Source organism: Brassica napus, chromosome A5 (assembly GCF_020379485.1).
Source record: "Brassica napus cultivar Da-Ae chromosome A5, Da-Ae, whole genome shotgun sequence".
NCBI lineage: Eukaryota > Viridiplantae > Streptophyta > Magnoliopsida > Brassicales > Brassicaceae > Brassica > Brassica napus.
The window spans coordinates 19,219,590-19,241,298 of record NC_063438.1 but is presented as its reverse complement, the minus strand read 5'-3'; the positions used below and the strand labels follow the sequence as shown (position 1 = coordinate 19,241,298).

The 21,709-nt window shown below is 32.2% G+C and overlaps 3 protein-coding genes across 4 annotated transcripts; all 3 read left to right on the top strand.

Moving 5' to 3' along the window:
• The first annotated feature begins 1,486 nt into the window (after window positions 1–1,486).
• On the top strand, window positions 1,487–2,032 carry LOC106453832. The gene has a single exon (XM_013896035.1). It carries the CDS (start codon window positions 1,487–1,489, stop codon window positions 2,030–2,032), a length of 546 nt encoding a protein of 181 aa, XP_013751489.1.
• A 1,593-nt stretch (window positions 2,033–3,625) lies between these two features.
• On the top strand, window positions 3,626–7,454 carry LOC106455058 (protein tesmin/TSO1-like CXC 3). Its single transcript, XM_048779244.1, has 7 exons — window positions 3,626–4,461; window positions 4,535–4,862; window positions 4,930–5,408; window positions 5,503–5,782; window positions 5,881–5,947; window positions 6,046–6,142; window positions 6,230–7,454. The coding sequence occupies exons 1-7, from the start codon at window positions 4,298–4,300 to the stop codon at window positions 6,564–6,566; spliced, it is 1,752 nt and encodes a 583-aa protein (XP_048635201.1). The 5' UTR covers window positions 3,626–4,297; the 3' UTR covers window positions 6,567–7,454.
• Window positions 7,455–13,399: 5,945 nt separating this feature from the next.
• On the top strand, window positions 13,400–16,620 carry LOC106451774 (CRC domain-containing protein TSO1-like). 2 transcript variants are annotated; one of them, XM_013893750.3, is made up of 10 exons: window positions 13,400–13,718; window positions 13,819–13,979; window positions 14,058–14,550; window positions 14,649–15,052; window positions 15,146–15,220; window positions 15,313–15,493; window positions 15,576–15,671; window positions 15,760–15,826; window positions 15,906–16,041; window positions 16,111–16,620. In XM_013893750.3, exons 1-10 carry the CDS (start codon window positions 13,662–13,664, stop codon window positions 16,460–16,462), a joined length of 2,022 nt encoding a protein of 673 aa, XP_013749204.1. In that variant the 5' UTR covers window positions 13,400–13,661; the 3' UTR covers window positions 16,463–16,620. The 2 variants fall into 2 exon arrangements, with proteins under 2 accessions (XP_013749204.1, XP_022575256.1); XM_022719535.2 differs by having other exon boundaries at window positions 13,801–13,979.
• The last annotated feature ends 5,089 nt before the right edge of the window (window positions 16,621–21,709 follow it).

Sequence of the window (21,709 nt, the reverse complement as noted above, 5' to 3'; positions counted from 1 at the left end):
ACCTGCCTTGCAGAAACAGTCCACAGAACAGCTTTTAAATGTATCACTATAATCAGTTCGTGTGAATTCATTTCTAAGAAGATAAATTAACCAAAAGCAATTAATATCAAGTAGTTAACAATCATCCAACTTATAATTTTGTATATTTTAATTATTTAAAAAACTCAACCATGTATTCAAATAGTTTTGCCAGAAGGTTTGGAGGCAAATCGCAACTAATTCCCTAATATGAATATAACTGTTGAATAGTTTTATCAAGGTTTTTTAATGAGCCTAAAACATTATTCATGAATGGTCAAATAGAAGCAAGAATATTTTGAATTATACGGGGGTATCCTGGTTCTACAAAAATAGTCCAGACTAGTAATATGTTGCTACGTGTCGGTGCGCTGTCCATGACGATGCCAAAATGTTAATTCTCCAGTGACCGAACAGTGGTGGTTTCACTGTAATGGGCTTTTGTCCTCATGTTAATCACCACCAAACCATAAACCCTAGTTCAAAAACTGTTGTGGGTAAACTTTTTATATTGACTAACCCCACCTCGAAAGGTCCCATATTGAGAATATCCCGAAAGATTTATTTGGAGAAATATAGCACCGCGTCGACAGAGTATCTAACATGCGACCTTTGACAATTGTTTGTGAGAGTCTCAAAGAACAACTAGGCCACCTTAATATCTCTAACTAGAGTCGATATATAAATATATAACTTATATGAAGAATAAATTTCATTTATTGTTCAAAACTAAGCTACAAAATATTAATCTATCTCAAACCAAATGCGAATACACATAGTAATATCACATTCTGCAAAAATTTGTTTAAAAGTATATATGACACTAGAATTATTTTAGCTAAAATGCATGTTACCTTGTAAAAAACGTATAGATGTGGGTTCATGAGTTTATGAGTTTGCAGTAAAACCCCATAAGTTTCCATCGATAATGCATTTATGGTTTTGTATCAGTTGATTGGCAAAAAAACTTTTGGATTTACATCGATAGTAAATCATAAAAAGAGAAAATGTGGGCTGACTTTCATGCAGTTTAAGAAGCTTGATTTTCTCCGAACGTTACATAGAGAAAAAAACTATTAAAATCATTCACTAATATCACTATTAATACGAATAATTGACCAATTAATTTCGATTTAAGTGTCATGATTTCTCATAAGTTATTCTCGTGATGATCAGATTTAGCGTATTATTAATAAGTCCCCAAGTTAAAAAGCATTGTAAATTGAAATTTGTAACGTGTGTACTTCCCATTCAGTTTCCAATGCATACCATTCCTTGTTGATTAGTTATTTATACGATATTATAATAGAATTGTTTATTTCCCTCGATAGCATTTATTGTTGGTAAGATATTGCATAATTCTAGTGTCATAATAGAATTGTTTATTAGTTTAGCAAAAAAAAAATAATAGAATTGTTTATTTCCACAGGAGATATTGCGGTTGGCCGAGGTGGAAAGTAAGATATGGATGGATGCACAGTTAACCGTGAATGACCCAAGGGAGAATTCCTATAATGGGAGTTTACAACAATCTGCGGATTTAGACCTCGAAGTTTCTAGAGTTTGTTATATTGACGGAACTTGGAAAGAGGAAGACATATTTACGGGACACGGTTGGTTTTGCAGAAAGAGTGGATCGACTGATGTCATGATGGGGGCAATGAATCTTCGTAGAAGTTTGTCACCCTTGCATGCCGAGTTTGAAGTACTAATCTGGGCAATGGAATGCATGAAGACCCTCCAATTTTCTGACGTAGTGTTTGCAACGGACTGTTCTCAGCTGGTGAAGATGGTGTCGACACCTGATGAATGGCCTGCCTTGTCTACACATATAGAAGAATTTAATCGCAGTAAGACTTTCTTCCCTCACTTCCAAATCAGACATATCCTTAGAGCACAAAATACCTTGGCGGACAAGCTTGCACGCGGTGCGAGGAGTTTTCCTTCAACTTTGCTTTATGTCAATTCAATCCCACCGGTTTGGCTTGCTAGATCGGTTGGAGTTTCTAGTTAGTTTTTAGTTGATGTTGTCAAAAAAAAAGCATTTATTGAGCACTCTGATGAGTGAACTAAATTTCACAACTGAGATGTCGATGGTTGGATGTTGATATCGTTACATGATTTTTTTGGAACATCAAAACATAAGCATGACAAAGTCAAATGATATGATGAACATTTTGTAATAATTTAGGTTTTGTATCTTAAATTCTTAACAAATCATTGTTGATATATTCTTAGCATATTCCATATCAAATATTAACAATAAATACATATTGAATATATATCTCAAGTTTTGAGAACCTTGTCCAGTATTTGAGAAATTACTGCATATAATTTTTAGATTTTGAAATGATTATTGAATATCTACTAATTATTTTCTTTTTAGAATAATTTGAGATATATAGTCCTACATCCATTTCGAAAAAGTGTCATTTTGACCTTTTTCACATAGATTAAAAAATAATTGAAATACATTTTAATTTTTATTAATCACATCTATTCAACAAATAGTATTTGAGATAAATAAAATTATTTATAAAATTAATATTAAGCTGAAAGTTGCATTAAAATTCTAAAATGAAAATTTTGTGTAACAAAAAAAAAGTTAGAATGACACTTCTTAAAAAATAGAGGAAGTATATATTAATATTCAGGTTTTAATTTTTAATACTTTAAGATACAAAGAAGTAGCTTAAAATTTAAGATTACTTTTAATTTTAATTTTTTTTGTTGGTATGACTGTGGTCAAATAATATGTGAAATCTGAAAAATGTGCAACAATAATTTTTTAAGGTTCGATTCTCCTTGAAACAAACTCATAGTTATATGGAAATTTTAGACTGAAAACTTGGATAGAAAAAAAAAACTAGTGTATGATCAACGGTGACAAGTAGTAGGCACCTGAGTGAGTAGACAACATATATAAACAGCCCGTTTTTAGGTAGTCGGTTCGATGGCGGCAGTAGCTAGTGCTTACTTGTTAGGGCTGCGTTTCAGGCGCTGTGTGGCGTTTCATACATTCCCGGCTTTGGTGGCATCGTGGTAAGTATTTGGAACAATCCCCTATTGCTCGTCTTGTGCTTCAAAGACAGTGACGGTTATAAGCTTTGTGGAGTTCATCGGAATCCAGCTACTCCGGAGGCGATATGGGAAGTCCTGGTATCCGAGGCAACGAGGAGAACCTCACCGTCCCGTGATCATCGTCAATGGTTGAGAACATAAACCGATTCCAAAGAATTTTGAAAAACGGTCTAGCGGAATGTGTCGGGTTTAGTGGGTGGAAGCTAGGTTGTAATATTTTGACTTTGGAGTTTTGTTCAAAGCGGGTTTGTAACCGGATGTGAATTCCTGATTATTCAGGTCGATTTTATATATATATATAATTATGTTTAAAAAAAAAAACAAAGGTAATTTAAAGAAAATAGAAGATGTTGTTAAAAAAGAGAGAATATTTTATTGTATCTTTTTCTTTTCTTTAACCTTTTTTTTTTGGTAATGCAAACAAAATTGAAGTAGTTATCCATATTATTAGTTTTCTTCTTCTTCTCCAAGACAGAGAAAGAAAAAATCTAAGGAATGTCAGTATGATGTACGTTACTTTATTAAAAGCAAAGATCAATTACGATCACGGACAAAAGTGAGTGAATATATATAAGTATTAAAGAGGGAGATAGCGAGGGAGAGCGTTTGTGGAAAACGTACAGAACAGAGAGACAAGTGTTTGGGGGGGTCAAACAGCAACTTCTGTTGGATTTGGTTTTGAACTAATACCCACGAGACAAATTCCCGCTTCTATCTCCTTTGAATATACCATTCCTTCTTCTTCAACCCTAAGAACAGAGAGAGACACAGAGAAGGAATAGAAGAGACACAGAGAAGGACTGTTCATGTGAGACTTATTGTTATAAAATGGATACTCCCCCAAAAAACGTAACTCAGATCGAGAATCCGATTTCTAAACTCAAACTCGAGGTTTTCCTCCTTTTCGTTCATCCTCTGTTCGTGTGATCGTTTTCTTGTTTATTTGAGGAAAGTGTGTGTGTGTGTTTTTATGGAATCTGTACAATACCCATCTTGCAATCAGTTTAATTATACTCAAAAGATTCAGTTTAACATTGTTTTGATTCCCACTCAATGTGAAATATTTCAACTTTCCTGTTTGGTGTTGTGTCTTTATGGAATACCAGAGGTTCACGCTTTATCGGATGGTCTACTTTATTCTCTGACCATTTCTTGTAACTGAGTTGATTTTTTTTTTTTTGTGTGTGTGTGTGTGGGGATGCAGAACTCGCCAGTGTTCAACTACATAAACAGTCTGTCTCCAATCAAACCTGTCCGATCATTATCAATCGCTCAAACCTTTGGCTCTCTAAGTTACTCATCTCCTCCTTCTGTCTTCGCTTCCCCTCACGTTTCCTCTCACAAAGGATCTCGTTTCAAAAGGTAAAATCCAAATCCTCTTCTGTTTTCCTTCTAAAATATTGTTTCTTCTTAGATGGAATGTGTTTGTGTGCAGTGATCATAACCATGTGCCTGCTTCCGTTGGAGAAGAAGAAGCTTTACATGAAACTGAATCGCCACAAATCCTACAAAATGAGTGCACTACTACTACACCTCCTAGAGGTGAAACGGATCTGCTGAAGATGTGTGACGGCAATGTTAAGCAGAAAAGTGAAACTCCGGATTGGGATGCTATGATTTCGGATTCTTCTGATATTCTGATTTTTGACCCACTGAATGATTCGGAGGCTTCTAGATGCTTCTTGGAGAGACCATCAGACTCCAAAACACGCTCATTGGGTGTTGCAAAGTCTACACTGGAGCCTGTTATTAATAGCAATGATGTGAGTATTAGTTTTGTGAAGGTTACTTTAGTAGTGGTTCTTGATTGATCATTTGTATGTGTGACAGGATCTTCGCCGTGGAGGGAGAAGACGGTGTCTTGACTTTGAGCAAACTTCGGTCGCATCTTCATCTAGATGTGTAGTACCTAGCACTGGTCTGCATTTTAACGCCATTGCATTGTCCTCTACGGACAACAATGCTGGTAACGAGTACCCACTATCCGGAAATACAGAAGTGGGTTTGCAAGGTTCTATCACTCCGGTTCTTAACTCGCAAGACAACGTGAGAGAAAATGAAACTAGAGAAGCTGCAGGACAAGGTGTAGAAGAAGGTCCAAAGTCTTTAGCTCTAGTAGAACTGAATGAGAGCAGCCCCAAGAAGAAAAGGCAAGTTTCTCCTTTACATATATTTTTGTGTAAGTCTTTATCAATATTTCTTAACCAGATGTTGGCATTACAATTCACCAGGCGCAAGTTTGGACAAGCCGGAGAAGGTGAGTCATCATGTAAACGGTGCAACTGCAAGAGATCCAAATGTTTGAAGCTGTAAGCTGAATATATTCCCAAATCCTTTATAATCTTTTGTCTTTAAGTTGAATCTTTTTTTTTGATGAGCCTCTTTTGATTTCTTTCTCTACAGTTACTGTGAGTGCTTTGCTGCTGGAGTTTATTGCATAGGGCCATGTTCATGTGTAGATTGCTTCAACAAACCTATCCATGAAGACATTGTCATGGCTACTCGCAAACAGATTGAATCCAGAAATCCACTTGCATTTGCTCCTAAAGTCATCAGAAACTCTGATTCCATCATGGAAGTTGGTGATGATGCAACAAGCAAGACTCCAGCTTCTGCACGACACAAACGTGGCTGCAACTGCAAGAAGTCAAACTGTCTGAAGAAATATTGTGAATGCTATCAGGTTTGTTTCTTTTCTCATCATTAAATTCCATCCACACATCTGTGTGAGATATTTTCTTTGTATTGATCCTGATTCATTTTTCTCTTGTTATTGTGTAGAGTGGAGTTGGTTGTTCCATAAATTGTAGATGTGAAGGATGTAAGAATGCATTTGGCAGAAAAGATGGTTAGTCTTTATTTTGTTCCATAATATTTCATAACCTTATGTATTGTATCTCAAGTCACTTGGTCTTTTAGGTTTGACATGTTTTACATATTTTTCAGTCTCTGCAGGGTCTTCATTTACTAGCATGGATAAAGAAAATGAAACATCTAGCAGAGGCAGAACAGAGAAACAACCTTCAACACCAATGCCGTTAAGGTAAGAAATAATCTCAAAACAATCAGTGTGCCATCATTTAGACTGCTGCTCTTGATTTGCTCTCTTGACCTTTTGTTTCTTATGCAGACAACCATTGGCTCAACTTCCCATCTCATCCAACAACATGCTGCTTACTCATCAACATCTTCATGGAGCTTCTGGATCTTCCTTACACATGAGCCAATCTTTCAGACGACAAGACATGAGTTTGATGTCTCATTCAAAGATTGGGACAATCACAGAGGAGAGGGCAGAGAATATTGAGAATCTAATCGAGTCTCCTATGACAAACATGATCAATGCGGTATCTCCCAACAGTAAAAGGGTTTCTCTGCCCATGGAGTTGAGTCCATGGAGAAGAAATGGTGGAAGGAAGCTGTTACTGTCAATTCCTACTTTTCCTTCTCTCACTCCACACCATTAAAATATTCTTTGATTTTTTTTGTCAGCCTTTAATTCTTTGATTTGATGGTGTCAACTTCTAGTTGGTACATACACAAACGTTTCTAGTATTCTAGTAGTAGCAACAGTTACTTTTTTTTTTCCAGTGGTTGTGTAATAAGAATGTTAAGACATTATAATACATCTTTTGGTTTAATAATTCTACTGTTTCAACATACCATGCAATTAGATAAAACAATAAAATAATAAATTTTAACAGATACTATATAAATTTATGATCCCAAAATATCACAAATTATATTTTAGTGATATTTTGTCCAATTATACATAAAAAGATATATATATACCAAAACGAAAAGTCAAACACAAAACTAACCATGATTTTTTTTTGAAACTTTCATTTGCCCTATTCATCTTAGAAGTTTGGATTATTCACAAAACAACGAATTTGAAGCTCTTAATGCACTGAAGTTTTAATTTTTACTCTTCATATTTCATTGCTTATGCACACAAACTACATCTCTTTCACTTTCTCTTTATATTCATCATTAAACCCAAGATTTTTGATTCTAAACTTTGTAAGGTTCAAACTCATGATTCTTGGTCATTAACAAGTGGATCTGTTTTGTGGTGAAGTTTTGTGTTATAGGAGAAACTAATCAAGTTATCTCACTGGTTGAAAGTATGAAATTGATTTTTTTTTTCAGATCTGTTCATCGAATGTCTTCTCGTCAATACATAAGTTAGTTTTGCAATTGACTTTATGTGTGTTTTTAAAGACGACTTCTCTGGAAGTCTTCCAACTTTTCTTTGTTAACAAAAAAATCTCGAAAATACCATAGAAGACTTCATGGTAAGTAGTCTAGGACACACAAGTTAGTTTTGCAATTGACATGACTGTGTCAGAAGTTTGACTTTCTCTAGATCACTTACACGGAAGTCTTGCGCCGGAAGACTTCCTTGTAAGTCTTGCGCCGGAAGACTTCCTTGTAAGTTTTCCGAACTTTTGGTGGAAGTCTTCTCACTGTCGGTGAAATTCGTCTCAGGTTACTTTTGCAATTGAAAAATAAAACTTAAATATTTAATTTTGATTAGACGACTTCCATGTAAGTCTTCCAGAAGACGACTTACACGGAAGTCTTCCAAAATTTTATACCGAGATTCTGGTCAAACTGTGGTTATCACAAAAGACTCACTGTGAAGTCGTCTAATTAAAATTAAATATTTAAGTTTTATTTTCCAGTTGCAAAAGTAACCTGAGACGACTTCCAGTCTAGTTAAATGTAATATTTAAATTTTATTTTTCTGGTGGAAGACTTCCATGTAAGTTTTCTAGAAAAATTCAAATTTCCGACATAGTTCGGTCAATTGCAAAACTAACATGTTTATCCAAGAAGACTTAACGGTAAGACTTCACTGGTATTTTTGAGATTTTTCCAAAAACAAAAATACACCAATATTTACAAAGGAAGACTTCCAAAAAAGTCTTCTCAAGAATGACCTAAATGGAAGACTTCCTGGAAGTCTTATGGCGGATGACTTTTGTGGAAGTCTTCTACGTAAATGTTTAAAAACTTTCATTTTCTCTAAAACTATAAAAACATTTTATTATTTTCTTGTTAATTCATGTATATTAATCGATATTGGGGCTCCTGAATGAAATTCATAACTTAATTGGTTTTTATTATAAGGCTATCAACATTCATGTTTATTAATGTTTCTAGCTACGAGAATACTTTCACGGAAGTCTTCTACGTTAGTTTTTGTAAACTTGTTAAGTAACTTTAAGATATTTTTTTTTAACTTTCAGAAGTGTTAAATAACTTCAAGATTATCAGGTTATATGGTTTAATATGTTTTCTTAGATCATAAGATATACCTTTTAATTTTCATGAGATTTAAATTTTAATTTTCACTTAAAATTTGAGTTTCATGCCTAAATTTTAATTTTCCGATTAAATTTCCCACTTATATTTAATTTTCCACTTAAAGTTTAAGTCTTCTGAGAAGTCTTCGGGAGAGAAGACTTCCCCAAAGACTTCCGAAGACTTCCCAAAAGACTTCTAGTGAAAGTGTTATATGTTTGAACTTATGTAATGTTTGATATTTTGTGAATTTGACTACGTTTTCTTAGAAGTATTCACCCTTAGTTTTAGTAAATTTGATTAATTTTTTTCGTTATTTTATGCTATTGAAGTTTAACTTCAATAAATTCAAGTATTTTTTTGGCAAGATAATTTTATAAACATGAACATATTTACTTAAAATTTCATTAATATCTCTTCAAATTTACAAAAATAAATCACAACTAAAAGAGTACACACATAAATCACGAAAATGTCATAATTAAAACTATTACACATGGAGTTAGAGATTATTCTTCGACAAAGATAAGTTTGGATTCCACTTGACATGGGAGACTCCGTCAGAAGACTTCCAGAAAGTCTTCTAGGGCATTATACCTTAGAAGCCTTCCGAAAATACTTTCAAAATCTGACTCAGATCTGAAAAACATGTATATCCAAAAACATTCAAATCACCTCAAAAAGAGAGAAAATGAGTGGAAAATTAGATAGATCTAACTTTATAGAACACACAAAATAGATATCTAACATGTATAGATCTACCTTTAAATGAGTGGAATATAAGAACCATGTAATAAAAAACCTGCAAGAACAAGATAAATTAGTAAGTTACAAAAAAAAAAAGATAAATTAGTGAGAAAGACATGAGATAAAAAAATAAAAAAATAATATACAGTTTGGTGTTTCCAAGTTCAAAGAGATTAGAGAGAGAGAGAGAGAGGTTAGAGAGTTTTAGTTTGGTAAAAAGGAAAGAGCTTTATGTAGCAAGAGGTTACCTAATGAAGAAAAATCAAATATGAAGATTTACCAAAACACTCAAATCTATTATTATAGAAGAGACATGAGAGAAGACTCCATCAAAACACTTCCATGAAGTCATAAGACTTCCAGGACGTCTTCTGGTGCATTATATTTTAGAAGACTTCCGAAAATATTTTTCAGAAGTCTTCCAGAGTTAGATCAGATATGAAAAACGTGCATATCCAAACCCAGATCTGAAAAAACTTGCATATCCAAAAACGTTTTAATGGCTTCAAAATAGAAAAAAAAGAGTGGAAGATTAGATAGATTTACCTTTATAAAACACAGAAAAATAGATTTTAAAAATTTATAGATTTACCTTTAAATGAGTGGAAGATAAGAATTATCTGATAAAAAATCTGCAAAAACAAGATAAATTAGTGAGAAAGACATGAGACAAAAAATGAAAAATTGAGTGTTTTTAAGTTCAAAGAGATTAAAAAGAGGTTGAAAAGTGTTAGTTTGGGAAAATGTAAGAGTTTTATGCAACAATAGGTTACCAAATGAAAGAAAATCAGACATAGAGATTTACCAAAACGCTCAGATCTGTTATGAAAGAGGAGACATGAACGAAGACTCCGTTAGAAGACGAGAAACATGTGATAAAAAAAATCTGCAAAAACAAGATAAATTAGTGAGATGAGACAAAAAATGAAAAATTCATATAAAGTTTGATGTTTTCAAGTTCAAAGAGATTACAGAGAGGTTGGAGAGTTTTAGTGAGAATCCTTACATTTTTGTTGCAACCATTTGTGAGGAAGATAGAGAATGTGTACATTTTCTTTATATACAAAGACAAAAATGTCTATTTAGATTAAATATTTTCGATTGAGAATATTTTCAGGGAAGTCTTCTATTAGACAACTTCTTGGAAGTGTTCTAGACTCTAAATTTATACCATAAACTGAAATAACTAACTAAATAGAGAAAAAAAAACCTTCACTAACCTTAAAATGAAGTGTTTAATATACACGAAACTAAACACATATATGTCAAATTTTAATTTCTAAATAATGTTAAACTTTCAAAATCTAACCCTAAAATACAAACAATATATATTACCAAACCTTAAACAAAAGAAATAATGTGACTCATTACATTCACCCATCTGTGTTGAAAACCTTTTAATTTTATTTTATATTAATTTATATTATTTACAAATGTTTATAATTACATGATTTTAATTTTTTTCCCATCAAAATATTTTTAATAAGATTTATAAATTATTTTTAAAATCTACAATATGAGAAGACTTCCTGGTAGTCTTCTCCGAGAAGAATTACAAACCCTCCAGAAGACTTGCAAGGGTTATATTCGTAAAACTAAATTCTGTTATTTTTGTTTGGTCATAAGGGACTGCTTGTAAGTTCATTAACATTTTAGATTAGTTTTGTATTTGATTCAAGTTGGGGTATACATTTGTGTTTAAAATCAAGTTATGGATCATATTGGGCAATTTTCTCGAAGAGATATCTGCCAAAATTCTAAAATCAGTGAATATATAAATCGTCAAATTAAAAATTATTTTGTATTTTATTAAATTTATTTTTTATAAAAATAATTAATTTAATAGAATATTAGATATTTGACGTCTGTTTTATTAATTATAGGAACATCATGTAAAAATAATGTTTTGTTTACAGTGTAATTTATGAAATGCATATATGAAATATTTTTCTAAAAAAATATTCATTAATGTCAATAATATCAAATATTTAATAAATTTATTTATAATATACTCTAATATCTTTTTAATATATATATATATATATATATAGTAAAATCTTATAATTTTCAATAAATTAGTTAAAACCTATTTCTACTACAAATAATATTTTTTATATTTTTAATTTATATTTTTATAATTAAAAAAACAATTTCTAATAAACTAAAACTTTGTTGCAGAAGTTTTTTTTTGCGATTAAAAAAGGCGGATCAGAATCTAAATGTTAAGTTGTAGATTTTACTGTAATTTAATTTTTATTTTAACCTTTTTAAATCGACTATAAAAATAATTAGAAACTAAAATATAAAGAATTAGATGGATAATTTCATTTTGAAAGAATTTGTTAGGTAGATAAAATATGTAATTTTTTTAAAATTTTATTCACTTTCTTCTCAAAAATTATCCAAACTTTTAAATCATGATTTTCAGATATAAAAAAATTAAATAAAATATTTGTTAGACGAACAAGCTTAAATATTTCTTTCATTATCTGAACCACCTACATGAATTTTGTTATTAACATTTTTTGGCTTATCAATACTATTAAAAGGGAAGGAGTCTAAAAAAATCTACCTATAAAAGTTGTTTGGACTCTTTTATTTAACTCATTATTTTTGGTCTTACCTTAAATTTATACTAATAATATGTTACCATATATTTTTCTAACAATAATTTAGTCAATTCTTTTATTTATTTAAATCTCACTCCAAAATCATAATCATTACTATTACTATATTTATCATTTTGATTTTTAATCGTAAAAGCATTGAAACTAATATTTTATATTATCAATTTTATCATATAATATATAATTTAAAGAAAGATAAATTACAAGACATATATGTGTACATTCTAACTTCATCTTTCGTTTATAATAAAGTAATCATATCATATATAAACTTTCCCACTAAAATCTCATATCATATACTAAACTTTCAACCGTCTATAGTTTGATAATATTTTCATATTTAAAAATGATTTTTCTGAATATTCATGTTACCTTCACAAAAATAAAGAAATTCATTGGTTCTATTAAAGCTAACCTGACTTCACGATATCAATATTGATTATTCAAGATTTTGAATTTGTTTAGATGTTATACTTTTATATACTTTTCACTTAAAACAAATCAATACTATTAAAAAGGAAAGAGTTTTAAAAAATCTAATATAAAAAAAGTTTTTGGAGTTATGTATAACTATTTATTATTTTTTGGATAATACATTAATCATTCTAAACATACAATATTTTATATATTTTTAACAGATCTTAATATTATTTCTTATGATACCTTTACTCAGAAAAATATTTCATCAACCATGTTTTTGTACAATAACGTTAAAAATCTATATCAAAAGGTTGTTGGACCTGATATAGACGTAATGGGTCCACATCTGTTCGGGTATTTAAGATCTTAAAATAATTTGAAATATATGAAAAATCTGAAAAATATCTGAAACACGAAAAGTATTTGAAACTTCAAACAAATACCAAAAAAAATCAAAAACCAAAAAAATTTAAAATTTTATTCAAAATCTGACACGATGAACTGAAAAATACCCAAAACTTTATTCAAATACCCAATTTTTTTTTTAATTTGAAAAATTTACCTGAAATCAAAACTCTAATCGTAAACCAAAAACTTAAAAACAATATCCATAATACCGGAAACATATTCGGAATATTCAAATATACCTAATAAACACATATTTATGATCGGGTCTAGGGTAGGACCCATATTCAAACAAAGACCTGCAGGTCAAAAAAACCCAATAGGTTATCTTCTCTGAACCTGAACTAAACCTATAATTTTGGGTCGGTTCGGTTTGTTTTTTGATCCGGATATAATTCTCATGTCGAAAAGAAACTTACGTAAAAGTGTACATATAAAATCTCAAATAAACTAATTTGTAGATTATATAACTGTTAAAAATTATGTTTTTCGATATAATAAAACTTTGTATTATAATATAATCCAACAATCCCGCGCTTGGAAAAGCGCGGGTCAAAATCTAGTTCTATAATCTAAAATACAACCGTCCTATGATTTTCAAAATTAGTTTTTGATTTTCTTGTTATTCTGACATTAAAAGTTGACAAATTCTTAATTTTAAATAGCTGAAAACATTTTTTTTCCAAAGGCAACTAAAATATTTATAAAATAGAGAAAAGAGTAGTACTAAAAACAAACACAAAAAAAAGTACAACAAAAGTATAGCAAGATCCTTGCCTTTCCTTCCAGTCTTCCACTCATAAGGACTGGGCCTGAGTGAGTGTAAAATAATGACGTCGTTTAGTGGACTTGAAGAGTGAGAAATCTGATTTGGACTTTCTAACATTCATTTTCCCACTACACTGTTTCGCACAGGCGCGGACACTGTTCCTTTTTCGTTGTTCGAAAAGCATCTAAGAAGAAGAACCCTAGCTCACCTCAAATCCCCCAATCACCCTTGTCTGCTTCGAGACAACGTTGATGTAAATTCACACTCTTGCTCGAAAAAAGAAAATGGACAACTCCCAGAAGAAGAAGATCGAAACCCCAACTCCAAAATCCAAATTCGAGGTTTTAATTTTACTTTATTTTTTTTTCTCAATAGCTTTTGCTCCTTTGACTCTAATTAGAGATATGCTTTCTGGGTTTTAAGCCTTTGGTAATCATGCAGGACTCTCCGGTGTTCAATTACATTAACAACCTCTCTCCCATTGAAGCCGTCAGATCAATCCCCACTGTTCAGACCTTTAACTCTCTCAGTTTCACTTCCCCTCCTCCTGTTTTCACCTCTCCTCACGCCTCTTTTCACAGAGAGTCCAGGTTCTTCAGATGGTAAACCCAACTTTCTCTTCTTCTTGTTGCTGTTGGTTTTGTGTTGTTGTGTAATTGTTTACTTTTATTTCGTTACAGTCATAACTCTGTTGACCGTTCAAAGGCTTTAGAGTCTCTAGATAGATCTGTTTCTACACAAGAAGTTGTCGTAGCGTCAGGTGAAGTAGATCTAAACAAAGAGGCTACTTTCGAAGACCAAGAAGATGAAACTTGTTGTGATCGTGTTGACTCTCCTGGCACTGGAGATATTGTCACCCAAGTGCTGTTGGACCCATCTGGTGGTGCTCCGCGAGGAGAAGACGATGGTTCTTCTTCTGAGGATGTCAGTGTGGGACTCCGGAAGATTCTTGATGCTCAGAAAGAGAGTGGCACTCCACGTTTGATGGCAGATGCAGATGAGCTTTTAGTATTTCGATCTCCTAATGACTCTGAGGCTTTTGGTTGTCTTGTGGATAAAATATCTAGCTCTGAGAGACGTTTCTGCGCTGGTGTCAAGCTAACTAAGCACCGTGATATCACCAAAGATGTTCCAGCCAATGATAATGAGCCTTTGGCTGTGGTTCCCAATCAGGTGAGTTCATGAATACATTTCAAAGCTAACTTGCATTCATGAGTGTTTTAATCAGTGTCCTTAAAATAGTTATTTTGTGTTGTGTTTGTTTGTCGTAGCTCGTCTCTAACTTGCACCGTGGTAGCATGAGAAGACGCTGTCTAGACTTTGAGGTGCTAGGGAAGCGGAAGAAGGATATACCTGATGATGATCAGCAAACTGTGGGTGACAATAAGGCGGAATCTTCCTCAAAATGCGTTGTACCTGGTATTGGTCTCCATCTAAACGCCATTGCTATGGCCTCAAGGGGCATTAAGATCAACACCATACATGAGGATTCAGCATCTGTAGAGATTCAAAAGAGTTTCTTAGGCTCTACCACTCCGGTTCAGTCCCAAGACATCATGCGAGAAACTTTGGACCAAGCAGAGAGTGAGCCTGGGAAAGGGTTAGCTGTAGAAGAAGAAACTCCCAAACCATTGGTGTTTGAAGAGTTGAATCAAGACAGCCTTCAGAAAAAGAAGCAAGTGTTTCTTCCTAAGAAAAGTTACATAAATCGATTTTTGTAAGTATTATTTTTCTTCTTTTTTTCTCATCTGTTGGCTTAAATACGCAGGCGTAAGGTTGAAGAACCTGGAGAGGGCGACTCATGTAAGCGATGCAACTGCAAAAAGTCAAAGTGTTTGAAGCTGTAATCTCCATACTCTTAGCTCCTCTTTAATCTTTGTTCAAAAAGTTCAAATTGGCTTCAGTAGCTAACTGTCGTTTCTTTTCTCTATGCAGTTACTGTGAATGCTTTGCTGCTGGGGTCTATTGCATAGAGCCATGTTCATGTGTAGATTGCTTCAACAGACCTATCCATGAAGACACTGTCTTGGCTACCCGCAAACAGATTGAATCCAGAAATCCACTTGCATTTGCTCCCAAAGTCATCAGAAACTCTGATTCCATCATGGAGACTAGTGTAAGAGCTCTCTATTCCATCTTCCTCTCTCTCTCTCTCTGTCCTCCATTTATCTGAGGGATGAAACTGTAATTTTGCGCAGGACGACGCAAGCAAAACTCCAGCCTCTGCACGACACAAACGAGGCTGCAACTGCAAGAAATCAAACTGTCTGAAGAAATACTGTGAATGTTTTCAGGTTAATCATTCATCATTGTAGTGCATGTTCATCTCTGTAGGTTATCATCTTCCAATGGTCTTATACTTTGTTTCTGATGATCTTATAGAGTGGAGTTGGATGTTCCATAAACTGTAGATGTGAAGGATGTAAGAATGCATTCGGCAAAAAAGATGGTTAGCTTTCTTTAGCACCATTTTCTCTGATAAATTAATCATCCCAAAGTCTTATGATTTGATATGATTACAATCTCAGCGTATTTACTTGCTATCATGGAGAGCAAACAAGAGGAAGATCTGTCCAAAATCCAACAAAACTCCGACCTGTCAAAAGAAGTCGAGCAGAATCACCCAAGTTCTGATCAACCTTCAACGCCGCTGCCACCGTACAGGTAACTATCAAAACTTCAAAGAATATACAAACAAGACAGCTTCTGATGTTTATGGTACCTTCTTTGCAGACATATGGTGGTTCATCAGCCATTTTTGTCGAAGAACAGGCTGCCTCCTACACAGTTTTTTCTTGGCGCGGGTTCTTCCTCTTTTAGAAAGCCAGACGGTGATTTAGCGCAGGCAAGGATTGAGAAGAAGCCTCTTGAAACTGTGACCCAAGACAAAACAGAGATTATGCCTGAGATTCTCAGCAATACCCCTATAACTACCGTCAAAGCCATCTCTCCCAACAGCAAGAGAGTCTCTCCTCCTCACATTGGCTCCTCTGAATCAGGGTCAATCCTAGGGAAGAGAACTAATGGCCGGAAACTGATTTTACGGTCCATTCCAGCTTTTCCTTCTCTTAACCCAAATCAGTGAAATAAAAGCCATTTGGTCAAGCTAAGGAAACCAACTATTTGTATCTTTTGTAATGTTCTCTAGATGATTTCAAACCTATCATTGTTTCATAATATAAGCAACATGTTCTTGTAATAGACTTTCTCTCTTAGCAGGTAATGTAATATCACATTCTAGTTTATGAAAAGCATTCAAAAATCGACTGAGATATGTTAAGTTCGAAACATTGGAGTCAAGCAGTTAAGCCAGAAGCTACAAGGTTACTAATTTGCTCTATTATTTCAGAAACCATGCCACAAAGTTCTTCTAGAGTCAGTTCGATGATCAAAGTGAAAAATAGAGAGTAAACTAGATGATGCTACGTTGTTATCCCATCTTACTCTTCCTTAGCTAAAGATCTCATGCAGACACAGAAACAGTTTTTCTTCTTTCTCGCTGTCCATTTCCCACCCTTGTGGATAATGTCTCTCAAGAGTATCACTGTCCTACTCACAGGTAGTTTAAGTAGTTTGTATTGTGATATATCTTGGGCTGATTTTCATGATTCAGATTCACCCAAAGCGTCAATCAAAACTAAGAAAAAATAAAAACAATCCATGAGTTGGATCTAGTGCTCAGCCGTTACAAAACGCTCAATCAAGTTTTGCATTTCCTGCTGCTTCTAGTGCTCCTCAACAATCTGTCACCTCCAACCAACCAGCCAAACATGTGAAGAAGGCTTCGTGTGGACGACCCTTGAAGATAAGAAAGATCGAGAACATCCCAAGTGGGAGTGGAACATTTTGGAGCCCCTTCACAGATCGATCTTTCGAAGTATTTGGAAGCAGAGTTTATGATCGGTCTGCCACTGATTCACAACCGCCACAATAAACAAAACTGAATAGTTGGTTTCTCTGTTTTTTTCTGTACTCTTACTTTATCTTAGGCTTTTTTTTTTTTACTATAATTCATCTTAAGTTGCTACCATATGAAACTAATGGAGTAGTTTGACTTTTTGTTGTTCTCTAACATACGAACTTTTAGATTTGCGTAGAAACCACTTCGTATCGTCTCATACGAAAAACTCTTGCTTAGATTTTTACTTTCTCAGCCGCCCTACAAACAGATTTGGAAATATTATATATTACTTTGTCGGTTAGAAACAATAAAGATATGAATGTTTTAAGCTATAGGACAGTTTTTAAGATTTTATTACATCGTAGGACAGTTTCAACTATTAGGGTAGTTTATTTTGGTTGTTTACCTTGATGTCCTCAACTAATACCAAACCAAAGTTACATTTCTAATTAATGGGACCTATCATTTTCTCTCTCCTGACTTTCTTCTCCATTAATCCCGTTTTTTCTTTCCTTTCTAACAGATGATTTCAGAAACTAAAGTTACATTTCTAGCTAATGGGACATATCATTTTCTCTCTCCTGACTTTCTTCTCCATTAATTCCGTTCTTTCTTTCCTTTCTAACAGATGATTTCAGAAACTAAAGTTACATTTCTAACTAAGGTGAATCACGTATTTGTCTCCTCTGCTTTTCATGTCTCTGGTTTTTTTTGGGTCAACTATATCTCTAGTTCTTACTGATTGATGAATCATGCTTTCTTTCTTCCTAAGTAATTAAAGGTGATTCATTTATCTTAACTTCACATAGTTATTTCAAAATTATCTATTCGTTGATTTGGATATTAAAACTTGTTTTTTTTCTGGGTTTTGGGCTCATAACTGTGGCTTTCTGAATGATGGCTTTTGGATTGATGAATCATGCTTTCTTTCTTCCTATGTAGATTTAGTGTACATGTAAACATCATAACTGTGGACAACATATGAATTTAATGTACATGTGTACAACATAGGTTTGTGGACACCGAAACAAAATAACCTAAAAACATGTCCACATATATGTAGATTTAGTGTACATGTAAACATCATATAGACAACATGTACATGTGTACAACCTACATTCGTGGACACCGAAACAAAATAATGTCTCTTTCTATATTTAGAAAACCATTTAAAATGTAGTTATACACTAAAGCACATATTTAATTGGTAGATTGTGATGGATACATTGATACTAAATAAAATCATGGGGTTGCGTGATGTGTACATATGAGGCTATACAACTTGGTTGTGTACACAATCTGAGGTGTACATGCAAGTGAATCAAAAGAATAGTAGTTGTATGTGAGATATGAACAACACATCAATGTTTGTGGTGAGTTTGTACACATGTGGGTGGAATGATAAATTTTTGTACACTGTCATCAGAAGACACATTTTGATATATCTTAAAAGATAGATTAAGAAACATATACAATAATTATGTTGCAAGTTTTTTTGAAAAAATAAGTCTAAAGATATAGTCTGTTAAAATATAAATAATTTTAATAAGACACATGTTTCATTAAAGCTAACGGAGTTAACTACAACGTCAATAAAATTTGTAATTTTGTTCACCCTAATAAAAGACAAATGCGGGAGTCACTTTTACAGTTTTTTAATAAAAATGATTTCAGTTTCAAGGTTTATTATGGAAGCATAATAGTTGGAAGTTTAAAATGGAAGTGCTTACCACTTTGAAGGTTTTTCATGGGATTTTCACTTTAGGGTTCAACTGGTGGCTATAGTTGAAGAAAGGAATAATAGGTTCCTCTTCATTCCCAACTTCTTTTACCAGTTATGAGGAACAATTTTTACTTTTAGGAATCAATAATTCCCCAACGTTCCTTTCTCTATAAAGAACAATAGACAAAAAAGTTCCTTACCAAATCTTATAAGGAACAATTATTCCTTCAACTTTTTTCCTTATAATTCCTTTAAATTTTTTTCCTACTAGTTCCTACCATTCCCAAAGTGGTCACCAGTTGAGATTACTAAAATTCATTAACGGTTTGTTAAGTCTTTTGGTTTTAGGCCTACAAGATACATCAAAATAGATTATTAAATATTGGACCTACATATATTTATAAGATATGATAACTTTAAATTTAATATAAATATTATAAGTTTATGTATTGGACCTACAAATATTATGAATCCTATATAAATTAACAAACATAACATCAAAATATCATTTTCTTAAATCTATGTATCAATACTCAAAATAGATCATTAGAATATTATGCATATTTTCAATACAAACCAGAATCCTATACCATACACCATAATGTAATATACACATTTGAATATCAATTTCGTGTATAATATTATTTAACGATCAAAATGAGTATATACACCAAAACTAAAAAAAATATTATTTACAATGTTATGTTGTACATAATATTGATATCGTAATTACAAGTGTTTAATATTTTAAAATTTATCATAAATTAAAAAAATTAAATTTTAAATCTAAAATAAAAATACAAAATTATAATAGATTATTAATAACGAAAATAAACTAATACTGTCATATCAATAAAGTTTTTATATTATCATTTTTATTATGACATTATAAAAATCTCATCAAAGTCTAAGGAATCACAAGTTTATGTAATATTAAAAAGTATATGAGTAATTTAATGAAAAACTTAAAAATATTTTCAGATATTTTGTATGTTTTATCCGATCAGTAGTGCCTGATCGCGGATTAATAGCAAATTTTTGGATTTTTACCGGGTTCTATCGGATTTTTAATTAATAATTTTCCATTAAATCCATACCGGATTATATACAAAGTATCGGGTGTACCGGTTCAACCACATATCTGGGTCGGATGTGAAAACACTTCTTAAAACTCAAACATTATTATAGAACAGATTTTAAATTATTTGTTTTCTAATAAACAATTATAAATTCATGTAAATTTTATCAAAATGGTTCAACAAAAAAATATCCTCGCTTACAAATATAGTAGCAGCTTGTAATTCGAGTAGACATAAAAATAGTGTTGATTGGTGGTTAGAACTATGATACAAATATATGACAAGAATTTGTTTTTAATTTAAAGTCACATCATTACTATATTTTAGTAATGAGAACACATTGTTTAATTTCAATATAAAATATCTATACTATTAAATCACACATATCTTCTTTAAATCTATTTCGAATATATACCATATTTTACCATATTTTGAAGAAAAAATAGATGACAAAAACATAAAAACTCAATTGTTATGATTCTAAATAAGAATAATTGTAGTCTATAAATCAGTCTTGGATCAATTAATGAAAACAAATCTGCGCTTAGAAAATGCAAATCAAAATCTAGTTAGTTTTTAATGAAGCTTACAAGCTAATATAAAAAATCGTTGACGGATGGTGGGATTTTGAAAACATGAACTTTCCACGCTTGTAGATGTTGTCCGGAAGACAAAGGGTTATGAAATTATCTATGAGAAGCTTCAGAGTGAAGGGTACACTGGTATCCTTAATCTTAATGTGATGGTGGGCTACTCTAATAGCTCAATTCCACACGTTCCACCTCATCTTGCGGAAATGTTCAAATCGCCTATGCTAAAAATCATTTGAGTAAGCTTTCTATGAATTTTTTTTATTTCTCAATTAGTTCTCATCTTTGTCAATATATTTGAGAGTCTCTTTATGTCTTTTCAGAAACTTTATGGACTAGAAATAATCAAGAATCTGATATTAAAATCATTAGCATGATATCCAAATGTAATTTAAAACATTTACCTCCCAAAAGACCATGTTAATTACCACAAACAATGTCTTCAAGAATGATATAGATCAATTGAGAGAGAAGTAACATGCTGTTTTATTATCACTTATGGAAACTGCAATAGAGGTAGAAGCTAGTGGTCATGAGACTTGTTCTGGAATGAAAATTTTCTTCATTATTTTTTGTGCACAAAATTTGAGTTTTTCTGGTTTGTTTTATTTACGCTGTTTCAATTGATTTTTAAACTGATTTTACAGTCCATTCTAACTTTTCCTTCTCTTAACCCAAATCAGTGAAATAAAAGTCATTTGGTCAAGTAAGGAAACCAAACTATTTGTATCTTTGTAAGGTTTTAGGAGGGTTATTGGGAAACTGATTCATGAAGATTCTATGGATTTGAAATATTGATAGATTTTAAAGGAATTAGAAAGTTTTCATGGACTTTAACAAATATGTGAATCCATATTTATAGAATCCATATAACTCTTATGGACTGTCATGGATTTTCATAGTTTCACATTAATTTTTGTTATTGTTTATGTAAAGTAATTATAATATTCTTCTAGAAAGTTTCCATATAACTAATATATGAATGATGTGCTGGAAGGTATATTAAAAGTTATTAGTGAGGTATATCAAAAAATTAATT